General features: G+C 42.2%; 2 protein-coding genes across 2 annotated transcripts; both read left to right on the top strand.

Moving 5' to 3' along the window:
- The first annotated feature begins 1,246 nt into the window (after positions 1-1,246).
- LOC108940248 (acidic mammalian chitinase-like) lies at positions 1,247-6,997 on the top strand. Its single transcript, XM_029249369.1, has 12 exons — positions 1,247-1,294; positions 1,623-1,652; positions 2,464-2,665; positions 2,845-2,901; positions 3,212-3,377; positions 3,599-3,723; positions 4,437-4,560; positions 4,937-5,122; positions 5,237-5,353; positions 5,702-5,843; positions 6,621-6,710; positions 6,801-6,997. Exons 1-12 carry the CDS (start codon positions 1,270-1,272, stop codon positions 6,995-6,997), a joined length of 1,461 nt encoding a protein of 486 aa, XP_029105202.1. The 5' UTR covers positions 1,247-1,269.
- Positions 6,998-8,526: 1,529 nt separating this feature from the next.
- On the top strand, positions 8,527-18,244 carry LOC108940230 (nuclear ubiquitous casein and cyclin-dependent kinase substrate 1-like). Its single transcript, XM_018762227.2, has 8 exons — positions 8,527-8,848; positions 11,478-11,527; positions 11,700-11,799; positions 11,988-12,028; positions 12,612-12,758; positions 13,171-13,323; positions 13,715-13,855; positions 15,767-18,244. Exons 1-8 carry the CDS (start codon positions 8,832-8,834, stop codon positions 16,006-16,008), a joined length of 891 nt encoding a protein of 296 aa, XP_018617743.2. The 5' UTR covers positions 8,527-8,831; the 3' UTR covers positions 16,009-18,244.
- Positions 18,245-24,109: the final 5,865 nt, after the last annotated feature.

Here is a 24,109-nt window from a genome sequence, read left to right as displayed (position 1 = left end):
ACAGAAGATCCAGACTTCGAAGATGGCATCGCTAAAAGCGTAATGAAGGATTTCCAGGTTTTACAAAGAGAGTAAAGTGTATTTTGACCTTTTCATTGATGTGTTATAGCTGCACTTTATCATTTGCAAATATATGAAGTATTATTTTTTCTGCTACAAGTGCCCCGATAAAATCCCCTTCAAGATTGCAGTATCAGTTATATAGCACCACTTAACTATCCAAATAATAAAATCACATCTGAGTAAGTCTGCAAATGAATTCCTCTTTAGGCTTTTACAGTCTCTTAACAAAGGACTGTTGTAATATTTAGGATTTGCTGGAGATTATTATTTTTCGGTCAAAAATCACAATTTAGTATTGCTAACAGTTCTTTAAGTCAAGGGTTCTATTATTTATCTGGATAGGGTTTAGAAATTAAGACAAAATAAGGCTTAGCTTTGCCATTCAATGTTCCAACCTTAATGCTAAGACAAAGATTCTGGAGGGAAGTTTTCAGACTATGAGTACAAAGCTAAAATTGTGAATCCAGAGCAGAAAAGGGCCCAAATACTCAAAATGTGTGACTGTGCTCAGCTGTTCCTGCTGACTCCCCGACACACACATCATAAGAGGTGCTCCAGACAGCGAGGTGAGTTCCTCCAAGTGGACTCCAGGCCAGCAAGGTGTCCTGCACTTCGCAGCATCCTCATCACTCTCCTTCAGCCTACAGAATACATCAGCGGAGTAGAACTGCTCAATGCTGCTTCTGCTGCTGCTTTCGGAGGGGGGTGTGGTGGTGCAACAGGTTTTAGAGGGGGCCTGTTCTGTGGTGGGTCTGGGGTTCAAGACTGCTTGGGGTGTCTTGCAGTGGATGGGTGTCCTGTCCTGGGTGTGTTGCAGGGTTTGGCTCTGGTTTTCCACAACCCTGCTTGGGACAAGTGTGTGTGTGTTGCTGCTTTTCCAAACATTTTTAATGGAACTCTTCAGCATACATACCACTTTGGTCCATGTTACCAGGGGCGAGTTTTGTTAAACAAAGTTCTGTCTCCTTTGTTATCTTACAGTGCGCAGAATTAAAATGCTTTGCTTGGTAAAACATCCAGTGGAAAGATGATAAGTAATCACTGTTTTCGGCATTTGTCAGCAATGTAGTAATCTGTCACTGTGACCTCCATCTACAGTAAATGTTGCCCAGGAATAAAAATACTTCTTTTTTTTACAAAGTTATACGCAGGTACGACAGGTATAAAAGAGCACATCTGCTGCCTCATTTCTTGTACAAGGCAATCATGGGTAAAGTGCTGTTGCTGTCAGGTAAGTAATATTGCTGTGCTTCCGTTATGACACCGGTGCCTTGAAACGAAGATGCAGCCACTAAGGTTCTTCTTCTTCTTTTATTCAAATAAGATAGATTATTATTATTATTATTATTATTATTATTATTATTATTATTACTGTTGTCTCAAGAATGCTTTACAGGGATGATTGCAAACAGTTGCATATTATATCTTGCAACACAATATATGTTGTAACATAAGAGAGTCTCCTGCTCCATATATGGTTGTACTGTGTATGTGTGCACATTTGTGCTTATGTGTTCTGGCTGTACTGTATAACGTTTCTCTGTGCTTTTTCCCTGCAGTCGTGGCCCTGCTGCTCAATGTGCAGCTTGGTAAGTTCACACTTACTGTAACTGTAAGGCAACTGTAAGACGTTACTGTAAGTTACTGGTAGTGTAACATCCCCACATGCCAGAGATACACCAGACGTCAGTGCACAACGTGTGGAGCAACACTCCGTGTTTAATTGGAAATTCTGGTCAGCTGTGCTCGACATTGTTGAATGATGTCTCCATGTTGTTACTACCCGAGCAAGTACAAAACACTCCAGCTGGCATGTTCATTGCATCTTCTGCAAACCAGGTTCACCCATATTGTGTGAGTTCCACTGATGTGTGGATGAGTGACCCAGTGTAAGCAGTGTAAACCCAATGTGGGTTTTCTCCGGGTGCTCTGGTTTCCTCCCACAGTCAAAAGACATGTTATTCAGGCTCACCCATAGTGTGTGAGTGACGGAGAGAGTGTGTGTGTTCCACTGATGTATGGATGAGTGATCCAGTGTAAGTAGTGTATCTCGCAGTGTATGTTACCTTGGTGAATAAGGTGTGTGGGCTCATAACACTACATAGAGTTCACTAGAAGTTGCTTTGGAGAAAAGCATCTGCTAAATAAATAAATATAAATGTAAACTGCATTCTTAACATGGTGGCTTGACAACGAATACCTATTTTCAGTTTTAGACATTTTTTTTGCACCTTTGTCAAAGCAGAATGAACAGATTTCTTACCAATTGTGTCTTTCTTTCCCTCTTCAGAGCACCTTTTGCTTTCTGCAAAAAAAAAAAATCAAATTATTTTTTCGTTTCATCTATCCGTCAGTATGCAGATTTTTTTGCAAACATGCCTTTGTTATTTTCGTGCACAGGCTCCTCTTACATTTTATCATGCTACTTCACCAACTGGGCACAGTACAGGCCTCCGCCCACCATCTACATGCCCAATGACATTGACCCCTGCCTTTGTACACACCTCCTCTATGCCTTCGCCACCATCACCAACGGCAAGCTGGCCACCTACGAGTGGAACGACGTGGAGCTCTACGGCCAGTTCAACGCTCTCAAGGACAAGTGAGTGGCTCAGAGCCATAGCTAAATACTGTCCAGAAAGAAAATGCCAATAGTTATTCCACAGATGCACATTGCTCCAGAAATTGCAAAAAATTTATATAATAAAAGACATGTGGATGTGCCAAATATTCAGGTGACTATTTCAGGTCCATGCATTCGCTGTCTGTGAAATTTTGCAGGAATGGAAACCTGAAGACCCTGCTGTCTGTTGGAGGGTGGAACTTTGGCTCTTCCGGGTAAAAATTGCATCATTCCAAATTATTCAAAAACATGGGTACGAAGCAGTCATATTTACATCCTACGCCGCTGCACGTCGGCTTTTTACACACCTGTGTCTGGAAATGCTCACGAACACTACTAAAAGACACCTCCACGTTTCAGTCTGACCAGTGAAGTGAAAATATTTCATTTCCTAAGGTTGCATTTTGAAATAGAATGCCTTTCAATGCAGCAGGTGATAGCTCGCCTTTCATAGCAAGGACATGTGATCGCGGTAGCTGGTCACACTGCTTCATTTCACACGTTTGCAATCACATTTGCGCGCAGGTTCTCTGCTATGGTGGCTTCTTTCGCCACCCGTCAAACCTTCATCGACTCTGCCATCACATTCCTGAGAAAGTACGAGTTTGATGGTCTTGACATTGACTGGGAATACCCAGCCAACAGAGGAAGCCCTTCACAAGACCAGCAGCTCTACTCTGTTCTGCTGGAGGTACATCTGCCTGTTTGCTGATACATTTCAGAGAGCAACAACATAACTTCCATTTTTTATGGTGACCATTTATGTAGCTGCATACTTTACTCAACCAAGTACAGTACCATAAGCATACAACAGCAGGACCCTCCCTCCACCATCTAGCTACCACCGCATAACAATCAATTTTTGTTTAATAACAACAAATTTTCATTGACATTAGTATTTCTTTTGCGCAGGAAATGAAGGCTGCCTTTGAGGCAGAAGCCAAGAAAACAAACAGGGCCCGGCTCCTGATCTCCGCTGCTGTCTCGGCTGGTGAAGGCACCATTGAAACTGCTTACCAAATCCCTAAGCTTGGAGAGTAGGTGTAACTACTTGGAACCACCACAACTATTCAGAATCCCTTTGTAGCAATCATTTCTAGGTTGCTCAGCAGATGTCTGAGCAGACAACAGAAGCCAAGAGTGAGGTCAGCCTAACCTCTCTGTAGTCTCCCCAAATAGGGGCCCTAAATTGGTCAAGCAACATGGGGCGCCACAGTGGCATTGCAAGTAGCGTTGCTGTCTCACAGTGCGTGGGGAGTGTTAAAGGGTGTGGGTTTGATACCGGCTTAGCCTGTGTGGAGTTTACATGTTCTCCCTGTGTCTGTATGGGTTTCTTCTGGGTGCTCTGGTTTCCTCCTACACTCCAAAGACATGCTGTTCAGGTTCCCCCATAGTGTGTGAGTGACAGAGAGAGCGTGTTCCACTGATGTATGGATGAGTAACCCAGTGTAAGTCGTGTATATAGCAGTGTAAGTCACCTTGGTGAATAAGGTGTGTGGGCTCATAACACTACATAGAATTCATTGGAAGTTGCTTTGGAGAAAAGTGTCTGATAAATAAGTAAATGAAAGCAAACGGGTATGCCAAAGATACCACAGGATTTTTCATTAATCTATTGTTATTACTTTTCATTAACCTATTGATATCAATTATTATTTATATTCCTTACTTGCCTTGACATTCCACAGTCAAGTTCCGGAAATATACCGTTGCCTTCTCCTCTGTGTTTCCCTGCACCTGCTGTACAAAGGTACCTGGACATGATCAATGTGATGACCTATGACTTCCACGGCTCTTGGGATCCTTTCACCGGAGAGTGCAGTCCACTCTACAAGAGCTCTTTCGACCAGGGGAGCTATGTCTATTTCAACGTGGTGCGTAGAAGCAAATAGCTTATTTTACAACGGTGGCAGAAACAATCAACAGGCAACCTGAACACTGTACAGTTAAAAATCCCTTTTATACTCCTAACCATATAATGAATACCGATTGTAATGGAAATATGGTTTTGTACGCTTCATCACCAAAACTGGAGTCATAACAAAAAGAACATTCTTGCACAAGGCCTGCAATGTACGATCCAAGAAATCAGGGTGTGTGTAAAACTTTTGTGAGAACAGAGTCAATGTGCTGCACATTGTTTTCCTTCCATGACATCAGCTTAGTTGGAACCTCAATTATAATGCTCTGCACATGAAACCTGACCCTGTGACCTATTTCTTACTACTCAATGGCGCTGCTGGCTCACAGGATTATGCGATGAACTACTGGAGATCCAATGGTGCCCCTGCAGAGAAGCTGCTGGTTGGGTTCCCAACCTATGGTAACACTTTCACACTGACCAACCCTGCAAATCATGGCATTGGTGCTCCTATCTCTGGGGCTGGAACAGCAGGGAAGTACACCCAGGAGGCCGGTGAGCTGGCATACTTTGAGGTAACTGCACCATGCTGGCTGATTTTTAATGTCTCCATAAACAGCAAATTGCCCTAGACTTTCTTCAGAGAGCTATGATGTCTTTAGTGAAGCTCCACATTTGCTATGTAACAGATCTGCGGCTTTTTGGAAGGAGCTACTGAGGTTTGGAATGCCCAGCAAGACGTGCCATATGCATACAAGGGAAACCAGTGGGTGGGCTACGACAACGTCAAGAGCTTTGGAATCAAGGTATCAGAGTGCATTGTACTAAAATTTAGAGATGTGAAAGAAAATTAAGTTTTTTTTTTTCTGAAATATTGTGGTTTGCAAACACAACACCTTCATGCCAACCAATACAGATAACGGAGAGTGAAAAAATATTGATTTACCCATATTCAAGCATTTCACTGGCAAGATAAATGATGTGGTCATAACTCATCGGTGCAGTTTTTAAGTCTAATTCGCAGCAGTCTATCTGAAATGCTAATCTGAAACCTCTTCCTGTTTTACACTCATGACAGCATTTGTGGAAGCCTTCTGCTTTTGAAGATACTTTGTAAAGTAGATGTACTCACAACATATTTTAATCTCTCATAGGTCCAATGGCTGATGAAGGAAAAGTTTGGTGGTGCAATGGTTTGGACTATTGACATGGATGACTTCCTGGGCACTTTCTGCAACCAGGGCAAATACCCGTTGATTAATGTTCTCCACAAAGCCTTAGGCCTGGATCAAGCAAGTAAGACTATTATTCTATATGCCTATCATCAGATGTATGTAACTGACTTGATTTCATACATCTGAATGCAATACATGCAAATTTAATTAAATAACTTTAGGGTGGTTAAACAGTTATAGGTAGTAATTATGTATCACACTTTGCTACTATGCAAATATACTGTTTGCTTACTGCGGTGGCGCTGTGGGTTGGACCACAGTCCTGCTTTCCAGTGGGTCTGGGGTTTGAGTCCCGCTTGGGGTGCCTTGTGACGGACTGGCGTCCCGTCCTGGGTGTGTCCCCTCCCCCTCCGGCCTTACGCCATGTGTTACCGGGTTAGGCTCCGGTTCCCCGCGACCCCGTATGGGACAAGCGGTTCTGAAAATGTGTGTGTGTGTGTTTGCTTACTGTGGATATACTGTGATTTCTCTAAGTTAAAAAGAAAAATCATCCTATGACTTCTGAAAGATGGAGAGATACGGCATAAAATCCTTGCTCCTCATCCACCTAGAGTTCCTAATGAAAATAATAACGGGACAAGGCCACAAACTCAAAATAAGAGATAATCCATTCACTGGAAAGGCCTTCACGATGCTTGTAAAAACTTTACCACTGGTCATGAGGAATACACCTCTCTAGAGCTTGGCGCGACAATAAAGGGACTGTTCCGTTGAATCCTGAGAAAGGGGGTTACGAAGGGGTCGGGCCTTTTGCCTTCGTGTCTGAGATAAGTGTATCCCAAAGCATATTATACAATCCTTACACATGTTCTCTGAAAATGTTGCCTTTTTGATATAGCCTGTACACCACCTGCTACACCTCTGCCCCCCATTGCTGGATTGACCACCACCACAGCCTCAGCCTCTGGTGGAGGAAGTTCAAGTGGTGGCAGCTCCAGCGGTGGCAGCTCCAGCGGTGGCAGTTCCAGCGGTGGCAGTTCCAGCGGAGGAAGCTCCAGCGGAGGCAGTTCCAGCGGAGGAAGCTCCAGCGGAGGAAGCTCCAGTGGCACCGGTGGCATGAACAGCAGCTTCTGTGTGGGCAAAGCCAATGGGATGTACGTCGATCCCTCTAACAAAAACAAGTTCTATGAATGCAGCGGAGGCCTCACCTACTTCCAAAGTTGTGCTGCTGGCTTGGTGTTTGACTCCAGCTGCTCCTGCTGCAACTGGGCCTAAAGAGACACACCCTCTTTAGCAGTATTCGTCACCTCTAAGAAACTGCAAATCACATCAGACCTTCATATTTACACGCAACCATAGAAATTACAATCATCTTTCTTGAAGGTCTCCACATTTTATGCAGCTCCTTGACCAAATTGGCTAGCTTCAAAATAAAGCTTAAAGTCTTAACAATGGAGGATAAGCTTTCAACATGTTTTGTATTGTTACCATACCAGTTGCTTTAGGGTCTGTAGTTAATGCGTAGACTGCTGCAACACGCAAGAGAGACCATTTCCAGTTACATCGGAGCATTTTAAGACCAGCGGTTTGTTAGAAACCAGCTTTCAGGCGTTTTGCATGTTCTACCATCCACTGCATTATTGTTGTATCTCTACACACCACGTTTGCTTTTGTTTGCTCTGTAAGATAATCAGCACATCTGGATTTAACTTTTTTGCAACCTGGAAGAGGAGCAGTGTACAGACATAAACAAGCCATGCCATTAAAAGCTACTAGTAAAACTCAGCCTATTGTGGCCTTTTTTGTCATTTTTCTATTAAATACGATATACAAATAGAAGGCTTTGTAAATAATTCAGGCAGCATGGTGGCACAGCGACTAGCGATGCTGTCTCACAGCGCGGGCGGGTGCAAGAGGATGTGGGTTCAATCCCTGCTCAGTCTGTGTGGAGACTAGATGTTCTCCCTGTGTTTTTGTGGGTTTCATCCATGTGCTCTGGTTTCCTCCCACAGTCCAAAGACATGCTGTTGAGGTTCACCACAGTGTGTGAGTGACAGAGAGAGTGTGTGTGTGTGTTCCACTGATGTATGGATGAGTGACCCAGTGTAAGTAGGGTATCTAGCAGTGTAAGTCACCGCGGTGAATAAGGTGTGTGGGCTGATAATAACACTATAACTATAGAGTTCATTCAGTGGAAGTCACTTTGGAGAAACGCATCTGATAAATAAATGTAAACAAGAGAAGCAAGAGTATCTTTCAAGGTCAGGATTATAACTGTTTATTTACTCAACTACAGGAAAGAAAATACAAAATAAGAGAATTGTAATAACTAAATTATTGAACACACACACAGTACACAGAGAATGGAGAGTAAGTGCAGGGAATGAGGTCAGTTTTGAGAGTGTGGTTGTGAAGGTTAAGATAGAATTCTTGGACTGTTGGCTATCGAGCCACAGCGCCATCATTAAATTAATACTATTTATTAACACAGCATAAACTAAAACGAGCTATATACACTGAGTTTACATCGTTTACCACGATACAGTGTAGGTCCGTAAATTCCGCATCGGTCTCCTTTTGTTTTATTAACAGTGTCCTCTCAACCTATCGGAGTAAGAGGCGTGTCATTGGGAGGCGGAGCTCGTTATAAATGACAGCGAGTCTCCCCAGTCCAGAGTTGAAGGATTGTTCAAATTGGCCATTCGGTGAAGCCAATTGAAAAGAACGTCCAGTAAAAAAAGCGCGAGTGGGCGGTGCTTCCAGCAAAAAGCCCGCCCAACAGGCGAGTTTGGTTGTGTCAGATCTGCAGTTTCAATTTGTTTTATTCACCATTTTGTGTTGGTAGCTGAAGGCAAATTTAAATATATTCGCATTCGGAGATAATATATTTTAATTTTTCTATTTTTTTTCTTTAAGCGCGGAATTTGGGTGTTTTAAAAAAACTTTAAATACGTCGCTCGAGCTGCTCAGCAAGCTAGTTAGCTTGCTAACTAGCCAGCAGAGACAGACAGACACACACAGACAGACATTCAAGCTAACGCCGAAAGGATTATTTTTCCCCCTTGAATTCTCCTGTTCACCGTACTTTACATCTCGGTCATTCAAGAAAATGTCGAGACCAGTGAGGTACGTTTACGTGCGTTTAGCGACTCAGCGTCCCAGTTTACGTGTTGGCCAGTTTGAGTTGGAACCACGATGTGAAGGCTCTGTGACGGAAACAAGTCGTGCAGCCAGCGCGTGCTGTGCTTTTGCGCGCGCGCGTGTGTTTGTGTGTTGGAGGGCATGAGTGTGTGTGTGTGTGTGTGTGTGTGTGTGTGTGTGTGTGTGTGTGTGTTGTATGCCAGGTATCTGCTCAGTGTACGTGGTGGTGGTACCTGCTGCCCTGTGCTGCATCATGCATGCATGCTGGAGCAGCCTCTAGACTCTAGCATGCTGGAGCAGCCTCCGTAGTAGGTAGGGTTACGTCGGACGGGATGGACTAACTCACTAACACCACCAGCGAGAGTAAGTTACTCGTAAGGGTTACACCAGGCAGAGTTACTGTGTGTGTGAGGAGCTCATCCACCACAGCAATGGACGTGTATCTCACGGGAACAACACACACTGCTGTGTGTCCCAGCATGGCAGATCATGGACAAGCCAACGTGTGTTCAGTTGAGAAGACATAACAGTCCAACTCCACGGTGTAACCTGGCAAGTTGCTCCCGCTGGTGTAACTGTGCTGAGTTGCTCAGGTTGGTGTAACTGTAACTAGTTGCTCTACTGCAAATTGGTCACCAGGCCAAGAGCCCACCCATGTTTGTGGAAATTTGACAGTTTTTGGGGATTTTGCTAACAGTGTGATTGCACGTTGGAAGAAGTCGGAAGCCATCTATCTTAGACAAGACATAATGATAATGTGGGATGAGATTTCAAGAAGAGGATGGACTATTAAGGAATTGTTAGGTGTTATTCAATGTTGCAAAATCAAGGAAATTAATACCGACATTATGTTGCAATGTTGTGAAAATAATTGGGTATTATACTGTCTGTGTTTATTTTATGAAATTTTAAAGAAATTTTATGTATTGGACTGATACACATTCAATGCCAAAGTAAGGCAACCAGTTACTTATGGCTTTATTTAACTTTGGCTAAAATGTTACACTTGAGTCAAGCACCGTTTTGAAATAAAATAGTAGGTTTTTGGTAATTAACATGTTGCTTTGAAACAGGCTCATCTGAAAATACACTTGCAGTTTTAGCAAGGTAAATAAACTGGGTGATAAAGTTACAAATGATAAGGGCATCATTTCTTTATTTTCTAAAATTTCAGTTTTTAGCTCAGTAAACCTGAACTTTATTTACATACCCAACTAATGGATGGGAGTGAATCACAGCTCTAGTAGAGTTTGGAACTACTTTAGTTCAACTCATTTCATAGTGTTTACAGTTTTTTTAACAAGCTGGCCTACAAAATAAACTGAGCAAAGTTTGCCGTTAAGCTGTTACTGATATTTGATGTAGCGGTAAATCACTCTGGAGTTGTGAACAGGCCTGTGGTCCCAATTGTTTTTATAAATTGATAATCCAGGGTCATGGCAATGACACATGGAGCAGCTCTGAGTGTAATGGTTAGAGCCGCTGCCTTTAGATGTGAAGGTGTCAGGTTCAAATCTCATCTACTACTGTGGTACCCTTGAACAAGGTATTTACCCTGAATTGCTCCAGTAAAATTAGCCAGCTGTATAAATGGGTAAATAATTCTAAGTGGTTTAACATTGTAAGTTGCTTTGGAGAAAAGTATCAGTTAAATGAATGTTACAAAGGAAAATGGTACAGTTGAAGCATAGTCTGCTCATGCCATGGTGAGGGAACCTCATGTGTGTTGGGTCAGGTGATTCACATGGAGTGATATTTTGCCCCAATTTCTGAAGGTGAATGACTGTTTAGGGTTTGATAACTGAGAGAAAGGCTGAACTGAAAATTGCAATGGGAGCACAAATGAACAAACTCAATACCAGTGTTAGACATGATGTAATTATCCATTAAGCCCCTTTTCACTGTGAGATGCGTTCAAATGATTTGTTTCGGATTATGTAATGAAAATAACAAGGTGTCTTGGGGAAACTAGCAAACCAGTTATCACACTTGTGTTTATTTGTACAGGAAACCAATTATGTTCAGAAGTGAAATGTTGAGCCTGGTATAAATCTTTCTCTTTATTATAGTGTTTGCATATGGGAACACGATGCTGTCCCCCCCCCCCCCCCGGTTTTTAAATGCATTTCTTACGTAGGCTTTGGTCGCATAGTGTGATGGATGAAATTGTGAACTTAAGCACACAGAATTGAAGTGCTCCATGTTTGAATTGTTGTAACCTGTAAAAATTCTATGAGTTCAATTTAGAAAATAATGTGACACATTGTTCCATTGTTTCTGTGTTCTTCAATGTCAATATATACCTTATACAGCAGAAATATACAATACTTTACTGTGTTTTTGTGAATATCTTCTTTAGCTGGCATTTTAAGCACTTAAAATTTTGTTTAGCTGATACCTTTTTCCAAGGCAACTTATAGTATTATGTTGGAATACTAAGATTTTATACAGCTGGATTATTTTTACTGTGTCAATTCCAAACAATTACGTTGATCAAGGAACTACATCAGAAGCCATTTCACAGTTAATAGTGGCAATACTTATTTTCTCCATTACTAAGTGCTGTTTCACTGTGTTATTTTCTGATAATGGTGTATTGTTTGTGTTTTTGCAGAAACAGGAAAGTGGTGGATTATTCGCAGTTTCAGGAATCTGATGATGCAGGTGAGGTACCTTGTTCGATGTTTGTCAAATCTCTTAATAGTTTTAAAACCTGTAGCTTGTTCTGTAAGCGCCATTTAAAAAAAAAAAAAAAAAACAGGGCTGATTTTCCTTTTGAGGGATGTCAGTGCGGGCGCAAATCTTACGTGTTTAGCTGCTGTTCATCTCTATGCAGATGAGGAGTATGGAGGAGACTCAGATAGACTGAAGAAGGCACGATCTCCAAAAGAGTCGAAGCACAAAAAGAGTTCAGGGAAGGACTCTCAGGAAGACAGGTGAGCGAGCTTGATACCGGAGCAGATGAGGAAAGAAAGGCAGAACTAGGGTAGAATATCAGTTAGAAAAAAGCCAGAAACTGAGCTCAGACAGAAGAAGCCAGTGAAGGAACCTGTAGTATCAGCAGTTGAATGAAGTTCACATAATGAACCTGTAACAAACTTTTTTTTTTCTTTCCTTTCTTCAGTGACAATTCTGAGGATAAGGTCAAAAATGACGATTCAGCAGGTTAGTCAGATTTCATCCTACACAAAGATGATGGTCGATGTTCATATCTACACATATGGGCCAGTCTATAGAAAATGTATGTTTATTGACTTTGATTTCAACATGTCACTTATGAATTGATTTTGATTGTCTTTGATATACTGCGCTACATAGCCAGAGCCTTAACATTATGAATAAGCAGCTTTGTGGCAACATTAGTATAACTTACTTCTACAGAAGTACCTCTTTAAAGTGCTACTTTTCACTTCACAGGTTTCTAATAAGCTAGACAGTGTTTAGGGACCTTCTGGAGTTCCATATAAGCTCTTGAGATAAACTGAGGAATGTGTTCATTCAACTTTCATATTGACCATTTTACTAACAACTTTCATAACTGTGCTGGTAGAATCCTTGAAAAACCATCAAGTGAATATTGGAATATAAGGCTCAAGCATGGTTAAATGCATGTTGAATTTTAATTGAGCTGTAGAGAATGTAACCTAAATACTTTGCATGTGTCAAATGAATGGAGTCGGTTGGCTGTATGCTTTGGGTTCCTTTTTGGCTGTTAAACACATTCATCCTTTTCATCGTCTTGTTTCAGATGACTTTGGCAGCGATGAAGACAATGACTTTGAGGGTGACGAGGATGGTGGAGACAGCGATTATGATGGCAAGAGGGGCAAAAAGGGCAAGAAAGCCAAGTTTGACAAGTCCAGCAAGCGGGCACAGAAGAGGAAACTAGATGCAGGTAAATCTCCATGGTTCATGTGAGGCTGTTAGAAAGCAGAAAGGAATGAGCTCAGACTTTGCTTTTATTTCTGGCTTTAAGGCCCTCTTGTGGTTTTCAGATAGATATTAATGACTTTCTTGATTGTGAACACTTCACTGTTTATAAAATGGCCTCGAATGTAATGCACAAATTGTATTTTTGCTGAGATGTACGTCAATTTGGATAAAAGCATCTGCTAAATGAATAAATGTAAATGTACCAGCATTTGGCTCATTCTATAGCTTTATGAAACCTAATTTTATGTCTCAACTCTAGGACTGATTTAGACAAATGGGAGCTAATGATTATCAATAATTAATTATTCCATGAAAATTTTTGGAGGGCATCGAATGAACTTGATTTTCAGTCGGGGTTGTATGTCCCCCTGCAGACGACAGCGACAATGACGGGGGGGTGAGAAAGAAGGTGCGGCAGGTACGACAAGCAGCCACCAAGGCGGTCTCCAAACAGAGGGAAATGCTGCTGGATGATGGTGGAAGTGAGGATGAGGAGAATGATGAAGAGGAGCAGGCCTACAATGACAGTAAGACCAAAATTATAATTTTCCCTACCCCCCCGGATATTTCAGAAATATCTACACTGTTTTGCCAGCAGGGATTTATAACTTCAGAATAAGTTGTCAAAGTTCCAGGTGTTCCAATTCATTTTAAATGGCATCTTTTTCGTTGTAATTATTTTTGCTAACCTTGCAAGCCTACATGCCATCTGATCACAATGAAAATTGTGTAGTGTATGTCGTAAAGGTGTGGACTTTCATCTTTATGACAAATTTTGATGGTTTTGCATAGTTGTTTGTGAAGATCTCACTTTGTGGCTTGTTTCTGTGAGGCCCCCCCAAATAGCCCACATTGCTATTCATAAATGCCTATTATGTGCCACTGCGCATGGTTTTCACTGTTCTGCCCTTCCCACAGAGGAGTCTGGCAGTGATGAGGACTTCATGATGGATGACGATGATGACAGCGACTACGGACAGTCCAGGAAGAGGAGTAAGAAGGTGGTGAGGAGAAGCAAGCCGGAAAAAAAGGCAGCCAAACCAAGGCTAAAAGCCACAGGTACGACATGACTGTGACCCCATGCTGTACGTTCCACCATGCTGTCATGGAGGGTGGTGATGTGTTTTGATGTGATGGACCATAAATAGGTGCAGAATCACTTCACTAAACATCTGATTTCCATATTTCGTTTAAGTATTAATCAACAGGTGTGGAGTTGGTCGCCAGCTACGAAACTGTGGGAAAAGTAGTTTTTATTTATTACTTTGCAGTAGATAGTGGAAGAGGTATTGTTTAAATATTAAGTAAGCTATATTGGTGCATCAGCAAAAATCTGTAAACGCTTTGACTCATTACTACATGGGAACACACCAAAAGCAGGACAAGCTGGAAAACGTGAACTTTTTTTGAAACAAGTTAAGTTTGATGTTTCTAACAAAAGTAGTCAGGAGTTAATTGCCCAGCCTTTCCACATTCATTTAATATAGCTGGCTTTATAGCAAAGGGGGGTGCGGTAGCGCAGCAGGTTTGGCTGGGGCCTGCTTTCTGGTGGGTCTGGGGTTCAAGTCCCACTTGGGGTGCCCTCCAGCCTTCCACCCTGTGTTGCCAGGTTAGGTTCCGGCTCGCCGCGACCCTGCTTGGGACAAGTTTTTTTCAGACATTGTGTGTGATTTTATAATTTAGTGCACGTGCCAAGGTAAACAGTAAAAACCTGGAAAATATTCCACAGTGGTCCGGAATCAAGTAATGCAAGATAGAAAAAGTTTTCTGATTTTGAAAGTAACTACTCTGTTTAGGTAAACAGTAAAAAGTAAGCAGAACTCTCAAATATTAAAATTCTTGCTGTTATATGTTAAATGTTATAATGGGAGGCACTAGGAAATATGAAATACATTCCCATTATAGTATATGTTGGCATGATGTCACTATCATCGTGGTACATGAAACTGAAAAAAGTTCACTTTTGTGTGTGGTGGCTTGAAATGTGTGTTTAATGTCATTAGCCGAATATTGACCTTTTTGCAAGAAATTTGACTTCTGATGGGACATATAGATTGTTAAAGAATCATTCACATTTATTGTGGGATACTTTCAAAGACAATCGTATATAAAAAGTGCAATAGCAGCTCATCTCTGTAAGGAGAAAACAGAAACGGGGAGAGCAGAATTAATCAGGGCTGAAGAGACCAAACATCTGCAGATCGTTTCGCGAATGCAATTGACAGGTGGCCTTTCTGGGACTGACCAACAGAGGGAGCTGTAGGACAGAGTTTCAGTTGCGCTTTCAGGAGCGCTTGTGGATAATTTATATATGGGAATTGACAGTGCAATAAAATCATCATTACTAGTGAGACTATAAATCAGTACATGGGAAGGATGCAACTACACTCCTCTGTTCCCCAATATTTTCTGGGGCAGGGGGTTCAACTCATACAAAAATGACTGGTTAATTTAGATTGAGTTTTTTTTGACCCTTAGTGAAATATGTAAAATGACAAAGTATTGTAACAGTACATGTAGAGCAAAAACATAAGAACACTTAGCATTGTAAGGGTATAAACATTTATAGTGAGTTTTGTCCATCTCCCCAGATGGGGTTTAGGCTTCCAACAATGACCTGTCAAAGACTTATTTTAGTTATAATGCTAAAATATAAAAGTGTATGCATGCACAAATGCAGATTTATTTGTATCACTTTTTAGTATCTCATAGTTATGGTGAGTTGTGAAAGCATGATTTTTTTTTTTTTTTAGTGCAGAGTGCTGTTGTCTCAATGTTCCTTCTAGATTGTTACCTCAGGCTCCATATGGATAAGTAAATACATATACTTTTTTACTGAATTTTTATTAGTTGTCAAATTAGAGGTCTGAAATGGTGAGAATGGGCTGTAATAGAAATGGAGTAGAATTACGACAAAGTCGGTAGTGGCAATAGTCTGTTTTAATCTTGATTTCTACACTTCTGCTGCAGTGACACCCAGCCAAACAAAGAGTAAGGGCAAAGGACGACCCAGCGCGAGTAAGACAGTGGAAAAGGCCTTGCCTAAAGAAGAAGAGGAGGAAGAGGAGGACGAGGAGGATGCCCCAGGGAGTTCTCAGGAGGAAGAGGAGCCCGTGGCAAAGAAGGATTCCCCTGCTCGCAAGAAAACTGCTGAGGTGCCTGACGAAGAGGAAGATGTGTCGGAGGAAGAAGCACAGTCAGGGGAAGACTAACTGTGTCCGGCCGAGTCGTGTTACGTTTGCTCTTCGCTGTTTTTGGTTTTTCCAAGTTTTTATTTTTTCCCTTTTTTTCTAAGAGCTTTGGATTTAACTTTACATGTTGGCCTGGCTCAACTGTTTAAACATTTATTTTGACTCATAGGCCCCAAATTTGACAGGACTTTAGGTACAAGTAGAACAAGCGCATGTTTTTCAAGTGTGTGTCTGTCTGGTCTGAGAGTGAGAGAGTAAGCAGGCACGCATGGTTTCATGATCCAACTTACCAGAGTCCACACCCTCATCCATATGGCCCAAATAGTGAGATTCTTGCTCATTTTAATTTCTTTCCTCAGTGTTAAAATTGAGAGAGTGTTTTCTGTGTCAAGTGACAGACTTCAAGGTCAGAGAAAAAAATTTGCATAGGCTCATGAACTTGCATGGTTACAGAAAGGTTTTCCTCCTCATTGCAGGGCTACAATATCTTGAATTATGATCAGTTTTTAAATGTATGCTCAAAGGTTTTTTTTAAATAGTACCTTTATTTTCCAAATAATTCATAACTTTTAAAGTTGCCTGAAGTTAAAATTAATTTTTTGTAATCGAGGGTGAAAGTGTGTGTGTTTTGGGTCCTGTGTGTGTTTTGGGTCCTATTTTAGCTATTTCTGCATTGGTTGTGCTGGACAGTTTAATCCAAAAGTGAGACAAAGTGTGCAATACTGCTGTTTTGAAATTATCCATAAACAGACTAATTGTTTTGAAACATTTTAAAGGCTTAAGTGCACATCTTTAGATTCGTCAGGATGTTTTACACAAATTCTTTACAAATGTTAAGGTTTCATGTTGCTGTTTTGCCTATATTCTGTAGCCATGTTGAGAGCCATGTAGTGTTTTGCTCCCTGTCTGGTCACTGGCTGACACCCAAAGTTAGTGTGCGCAAGAGCAAAGTATGATTATCAGTGTGGCTTGGACAACTCATATGGTAGGATATTTGGGTGTGTGAGACTTCAGCTTTAACCCCCTGTACAGTTGTGGCCCAGTAGTCTCATGCAAACAGCTGTATTGAATGAGTGAGTGAATGAGGTTATTACAGGTAGATCTTTTTGTTTGCAAGAGGGCTGGGGAGATTGATTATATATTTAAGCTTTGGGATGCTTGTATGTTGTGTGTTTTATGACTACGAGCCCTGTGCTGTATTGAAAAGGCATTGTCACTGTTCCTAATGTGCGATGAAGAAGCATCCCCTGCATTTCAGTCATTTCTGCCAGGCTTGTTTCCCCCCCTTTTTTTTTTTCTTTTTTTTTCCCCCCCCTCTTATTTAGATTTCAGAATTCAGAAATGTCTTTCTTTCCTCTGCACAAGTTTTTGTAATTTTTTATTAAAACGATAAAATGTACCTTGATTTTAAAAAAAAAAAAAAAAAAAAAATCATCTCGGGGAAAAAAGTTGGAATAGGGTATTGCGTGACGGAGGCCAATGAAAGGTTCACCTCAGTTGTTATGTGGTTTCTGATTTGTCAAAGCCATTCCATTCCAGTCCTTAATCTGTTACAAAGCTGAACTGAATCCTTGCAGTGGGCTCTGAATTTACTTGTTAAGAGGGCTTCTGTCTTTGGGGGGGGGGGGGGTTTAGCTGCTCAGGCTGGCAGTGTTCAGCTAAATACTAACAGCAAAGAGTTACTCTGCCTCACCTGTTACGGGATCCCTAACATGCCACTAAGTACACTGTGACGACTGCGCATATAAGCACCCTGTTAACTGAGAGGAGTATTGGGGAAAAATGGTCTGCGAACAGTTCATTCATGTTTGAGTAAGCGTTCCAAAATGGCTTGTGCTTTAATTTAGAATTGGGATTACTAATTAACCCTCTCAGGGCCAAATTCATACTAGCAGTAGGAAGAAATTTATACCAGCTGATAATTTGCAGCATTGCCTAAAGAGGGTTAAACCTACAATGTACAACATCAGTTTTCTGTTGTAGCCCAGTGGTGTGTTTTTTTTTTTTTTATAAATGGGAGTTGTTTTCCAGTGTGAAGGCAGATAACTGAATCAATGGGTCTTTACAGATAAAATATGAAATTGATTGTATACCCTAAAGCTACCCTCTCCCATGTAATCATCCTTCATAGAAATTATTTATACAACAATGTGAAACTTGTACTTGGACACTGCTGATGGAGCTTTGACCGCATTGATGTGGCACAGTGCACCGCTTGCCCTGTTCAAGTGTGTGTCCAATAAAATGTATTTTGTTACGCCCTTTCTCTTTGATTGAAACCAGTGTGTTTGTTTCTGTGTGCAGTGCTTGGGTGGATGGGGGAAGTTGACAGCTTGTGTGTGTGTTTGGGGGGAATAAGGCTGCGTTGGTTTTAAAACTGCTAAAATGAGCCTTCTGGCATTTAGGTCCATTGGCAAATAAGTTTGTTTTACTCGACCGAAATGTTCGAAAGCAATACCTACTGCTTGTATGGAGCAGCATAAGAAGTGTTCCTCTGTGCCCATGATATTTTTATTTGAGGTGATAACTCACCCCCATTTGTACAGATTGCTGCATTGCTATAATAATGCTCCTCCCTCAAGGGTGCAACTGTAAGGCCCTCTGCTCAGACTCGAACCTGCAACACCACTCACAGCTTTGGACATTTCAACATCACCCTGCAATACTTGTTTTGAAGGCAAAGGATTGTTTACTATAATGGCTTACAAATTCCCTTAATAAGCTTAGTCTATGTTTTAAAAAAATATTTGTGAAATGCCCTCTCTCTAACTTATTTTTAATCATGTTGAAATTCCCTTTAAACATGTTTTTGTCTGATAATTTTTGCACTGCTGCTGACCTATTATTTGAGTGCTTGTTATTTAATAACAGAAAAGATGCATGAGAAGTGGCATGACGTTCATTGTCTATAGCTACATTTCATCCTACTCAATAAGACCGCTGTAGTTTGGCAGACTTTGTTGACCGTCATGAAAGGTCGTCTGAGGAATGCATCTCTTCGATAAACGTTAAAATTTGCTTAAAACCAAGCTGCGGGTCGAAGGGATTGGTAGTCTTAACGGAGAGGTAGGACTCATAATACACACACCATGTCCTCCATGTGTCGCTTCGGTGCCACTGCTGCAGTGATGGCGAGGAGGAAGAAAAAAGCCAGTTTTCCGTCTGGCCTTCGGCGCTTGACACGCAGCCAGGGGATTTGGTTGGGGGTCTCGCTCGGTGCCATGGTCGGCTGCAGAGGGAATCTTAATCTAATGGCCTCTCCGTCCCTGTCTGTGTCACACTTAGCTGCCGTCACGCCCCATCTGGCCGCGGAAAGCGAGCTTTCTGCTGAGGGGACAGCACACTGTCGGCGCGTAATTAAAGCTGCCACCAGGAGTAATGACAGGGCAGGTGACGCTTCACCTCCCGCTCGCTGCGGGTCAGGCTGATGCCCCCCCGGACCCTCAGCAAGGACCTTGAGAGCGGCCTTTCCCCGCGTCGTATTGCTGACTCGGTGATGGAGTGGGGGCAGAGGGCAAGGATCTCTGTGTTTTCCCGTTGCTTCTTCGGCGTCCTCCATTTCTCCAACTTCAGGGTTTCTGCAGCAACGTCCTCTTTGAGCTCATTAAGGTTTTTACGGCGTGATTTTGAATATAAAATAAATGATCAGTCTTAGACCATGTTACTTAGGGATTAACCTTTTTAAAAGCTGGGAGGAAAAAGGTCTTTTAAATTTGAAAACAGTGTTTTTTGTCTTGCCACAACATTTCTACTGAATCTCAGAATGTTACGTATTTTATTCCAATGAAAAACATATTTCCTATTTTGTGCAATATGACCCGTGCAACTTATTGTCCCAGATAGTTACACACACACACACACACACACACACCATCTGAAACCGCTTGTCCCATGCGGGGTCGTGGGGAGCCGGAGCCCAACCCGGCAGCATAGGGCGTAAGGCTGGAGGGGGAGGGGACACACCCAGGACGGAATGACAGTCCATCGCAAAGCACGCCAAGAAGGACTCGAACCCTAGACCCACCAGATAGTGGGACCCGGCCAAACCCGTCGCAACCCCGCTTGGGACAAGCAGTTGTTGACAATGGATGGTTACTAAGTTTTGTAGGAAGTTTATTAATTAGGAGCATTATTTTTGGAAGCATTGTCATTTTACAGCTTTTTCCCCCAACCAAGTGCCTAAAACTTTTGCACTGTACTGTACTTCAACATTAGTCATCATAACACAACATAACTAAGCAGTTACCCTTCATTAATTAAACTCAATTAAAACTTAGTGGCAGTTTGTTTAAAACAGAATATCCAATGTTGTAATTCACCTTGGATAAAGGTGTCAGCTAAATTCTAGTAAAAAAATCACTGTACGTCTCTTCGGAGAAAAATTTCTGCTGAATGAATGAATTCAAATGTCTTGTGTTGCTCGGGTGATGGGAGGTTTGCAAAATCCAAATTTGGATGTCTTAAATGCAAAGAAACGCCTTATAAGGGGCTGTTAAACAAAGCTTCTTGTTAAGTCGTCTTCCTGAAACTAAAATTGACCTATATACACATATATATATATATAGATACTGTGTGTCTATATGTAAAATAAGACCCTGGATACAGCCTATAAATGCATCTGACCTGATCAACCGCTACACCCCAACCAGACCATTACGCTCTTCCACAGCTGCTCAATTGGTGGTCTCGCATACGAAAGGTAAAGCACAGAGGTTCTCGGTTCTGGCTCCGTTGTGGTGCAATGACCTCCCTCTCTCACTCAGAACTGCTGAATCGCTGTCCTCATTTCAAAAAGGGTCTGAAAACTCAGCTCTTCCACACTCACTTCGCCCATGATCTCTTAAGTTCATGTAAGGTGTAAATGTTCATGCGCCGTTTAAGATGATGCCCGGATAAACCTTTACGCAGCTACTCCTGTAACGTAACAGAAAAATTTGTGTATCTCCAAAAAAAAAAAAAAAAAAAATATTACGAAGGTGATCAGAAATCATCGATATTCTGAGTTTTACACAGCTACTCATGTGATGAACACTGGTTCACATGGTGGAAAGAAACAAACTAACTTAAGAATCGCACATCTGCATCTAAGTATCTCTTTCTCCTAATGTAATGAACATAATGTATTTTCTCTGAGATGTACGTCGCTTTGGAGAAAAGTGTCTGCCAAATGAATAAATGTATATGTAACACTGTATGTACATATCTAAAATATATAATGATATTGTGGAAATTGTATCTGCTGAGGTCTACCAGAGTAAGAATGCACCCCATTCGACTTCCTTCGGAGCCAGGCTGGCCATTTCTCAAAGTGGACAAGCATTTGACCCGCAGTGAAAGCGCTGTGCTATTTGTGCGAGGTACCTGTCGGTGAGTTTCTCTGGAGCAAAGCGGATGGGTAATTGGTTCCTGTCCAGCTGACAGACAGCGGGTCACTCGGCTGACAGTGATGAGGAGGAAGGCTTTCCGCGGCGCTCTGTGTGTCTTGGCCCACGGAGGCGTACGCCCGAGATCCATTTCCCCAGCAGGAGCCTAGCACTGTGGCACGGCGCCTACGAAAACAACAACACGGAGGGGTGAGAGGATCAGCGAGGAAGACTCAGACAAGCACTCTTCAAAGTTGGGACGGAAGTCATCAAAAATGAGCACTTCTTCTCATACATGTGGCTATATGGTCAACCCTGAGTTGTTTAACTTGGCTGTGGAGGAAATCGATGCAGTCGTAGCTGTGGATACCCTGGTCACCTAAACCAAAACGCATTTTATTTTAATACTGCCATGAAGATTACCTTTATTCATTCAGCTGACACTTTTTCCCGAAGCGACTTACAATATTAAGCTATGTACAGTTATTTACCCATTTATACAGCTGCGTAATTTTATCGGACGGTAAGTACCTTGCTCAAGGGTATTAAAGTGGTAGGGGTGATTTGAACTTGCAGCTTTTCGGATCTAATCAACGTGCTATCAGCTGCCCAGACAACCTCTTGAGAAAAGATTCAATATTATGGGATTATTCATCGAGCAACAATGTCAGACGCACTGAACGAAATGAAAACGGATTATGTTACCACAAGTTACCTTTATTCATTTAGCTGACATGTTTTTCCAAAGCAACTTACAATGTTAAGGTTCTTAGAGTTAGTTACTCATTTATAGAGGTGGGTAATGTAACACGCCGAGGCGGGCAGGGAGGGGGGAGGAGTCCGGGGTAAGCCAGCCGCAGTTGGGGCTAATTGCAACCTCTATTTCTCCCACCCTGACCCGCCAGTGAGAAGAAGAGAGAGATGCAGGAGAAAGATAGAGAGAGAGAGAGCCACGACCCCGGTCCCAACCACGATCCCGGTCCCAACCACAACCCCAATCCCAACCACAACCCCGAAGCACCGCCCCGCTCTACCAGTTCCCGGTTCCCCCCTTTCCCCCGCTGTTGTCTTCCCCCGCACGACCCTAAATAAAGACGCCGAGAGGTGAGCACCTCACCTTTCCTGCCTCATCTGCCACAGTAATTTTTACTGGAGCGATGTAGTGCTTAATGGTACTATAGCTGTCATGTTCGGCCCCAGAAGGAAGTGACGGACCCAAGTGCAGAACGGAATAAAGGCTTTATTATGGGAATTCCAAGAAACTTCGTCACAGGACAGGCAAAAGGTCTTCGAGGCGCAAGGTCGGTACACAGGCAAGAGGTCAATGATCATAAGGAGGCACAAGGAAAAGAAGTAGGAGCTCGGGACTGGGAAAGGGCTAAGGGATCAGGAAAGAGTAGAGAAGACATAAGGAGAAGGAAATCACAAGTAACAAGGCTCCATGTCAGCTCCTGTTCTGATGTTGCCTTTTATGCATCATGCCACACCTCAGGTGTTCCGTGTTGCTTTGGGTATGGCAATAGCTGAAAGGGGGGCTTGAACCTGCAACCCCTTAGGGCCAAAGGCAGTAGCTCAAACCACTACATCACCAGCTGTCCCGTATGAAATATATGAATAGTTCACATGTCAGATCTGAAGTCTTCCTAGGGGTAACTACACTTTCACATCACTTTCCTCAGTCAAACAGTCACGGAGGTGCGTGTAAGATCAGATCCGTTAAATTTATCGATATGCTTTATTAACGTGTCCTCTGGATGGTCGGAAGTTAACTAGAAATGAAGAGTGAGGAAGAAAAACCAGTGCCATCACGTGTCACAGCTCTTGCCTTACTTTAGATCAGCACAACCCTTCTGTTCCAGAAGAGCGCTTCACACCCAGCTGTCATGCGAGCGAGAGCCCCTGCATTTCGGTCATCGGCGTCAAAACGGGCAACAAGGAATTTCTCTCCTGTTCCACTTCATTTAGAGACATGTTTCCCCATTTCTCATAGCAGACTGGCCTTTGTAACATGGTAAAATGTAGGGAGCTACAAGGCAGGTACTTCAGGAGCTGTGGAATCACGTCCTGGAAGAGTTTAATGTGAGGAGGAAGGGCAGAACATTCCATTAATAATAAAAATATTTCCCAATTCATCTGATATTACGCTAGGAACAGCTGACTAACCGATAAAGTAGGCCCCAGATTTTTAAGAATATAAGTATGGCCAGCTGAACACGGTGCTGCCCAGTGAATTATAATGCAGTCTAATTAATTTAATTGGGGGCAGGGGTCAAAATAAATATAGTCAAAAATATAATCAAAATTCCAGTTGTCTGACAATGACACCTTTGGCTGTAACTATCATCAGCTGATCTCTGGAAGAAGAAGCAATGAATAAGATGACATGAGCACTGCTTATGAATTCTAATGGTATTTGTCTGCTAATTGGAGAGTACTTACTTTTTTCACAAGTTCATTATCATTTGCGCTTCATTATATCGCCATGATTTACTTTTAATTATGCTTTACCAACTCTTCATTATATTATTCACTATACGGCATTCTTTTAAGTCTTCAGTTTTCACTCTTTTGTGTCTTACTTGGAGCCTTCTCTTTCCTTTGTCTGCTGTGGAAATTTCTAGAATACCAAGCATCTCTGTTTAGGAGACCAGTGGACGGTCTGCTTTATAGGTAGCAGACAAGGGGGGGGGTACATAAGGGGTAGAAGAGAGGCTGCAGGTGCGGCCAACTGCAATGCGTCATCTGGTGAGATTCCGCAG

This window comes from Scleropages formosus, chromosome 2 (assembly GCF_900964775.1).
Source record: "Scleropages formosus chromosome 2, fSclFor1.1, whole genome shotgun sequence".
NCBI lineage: Eukaryota > Metazoa > Chordata > Actinopteri > Osteoglossiformes > Osteoglossidae > Scleropages > Scleropages formosus.
Note: the sequence above shows the minus strand (reverse complement) of the source record. Positions and strands in the feature narration are given on the sequence as shown.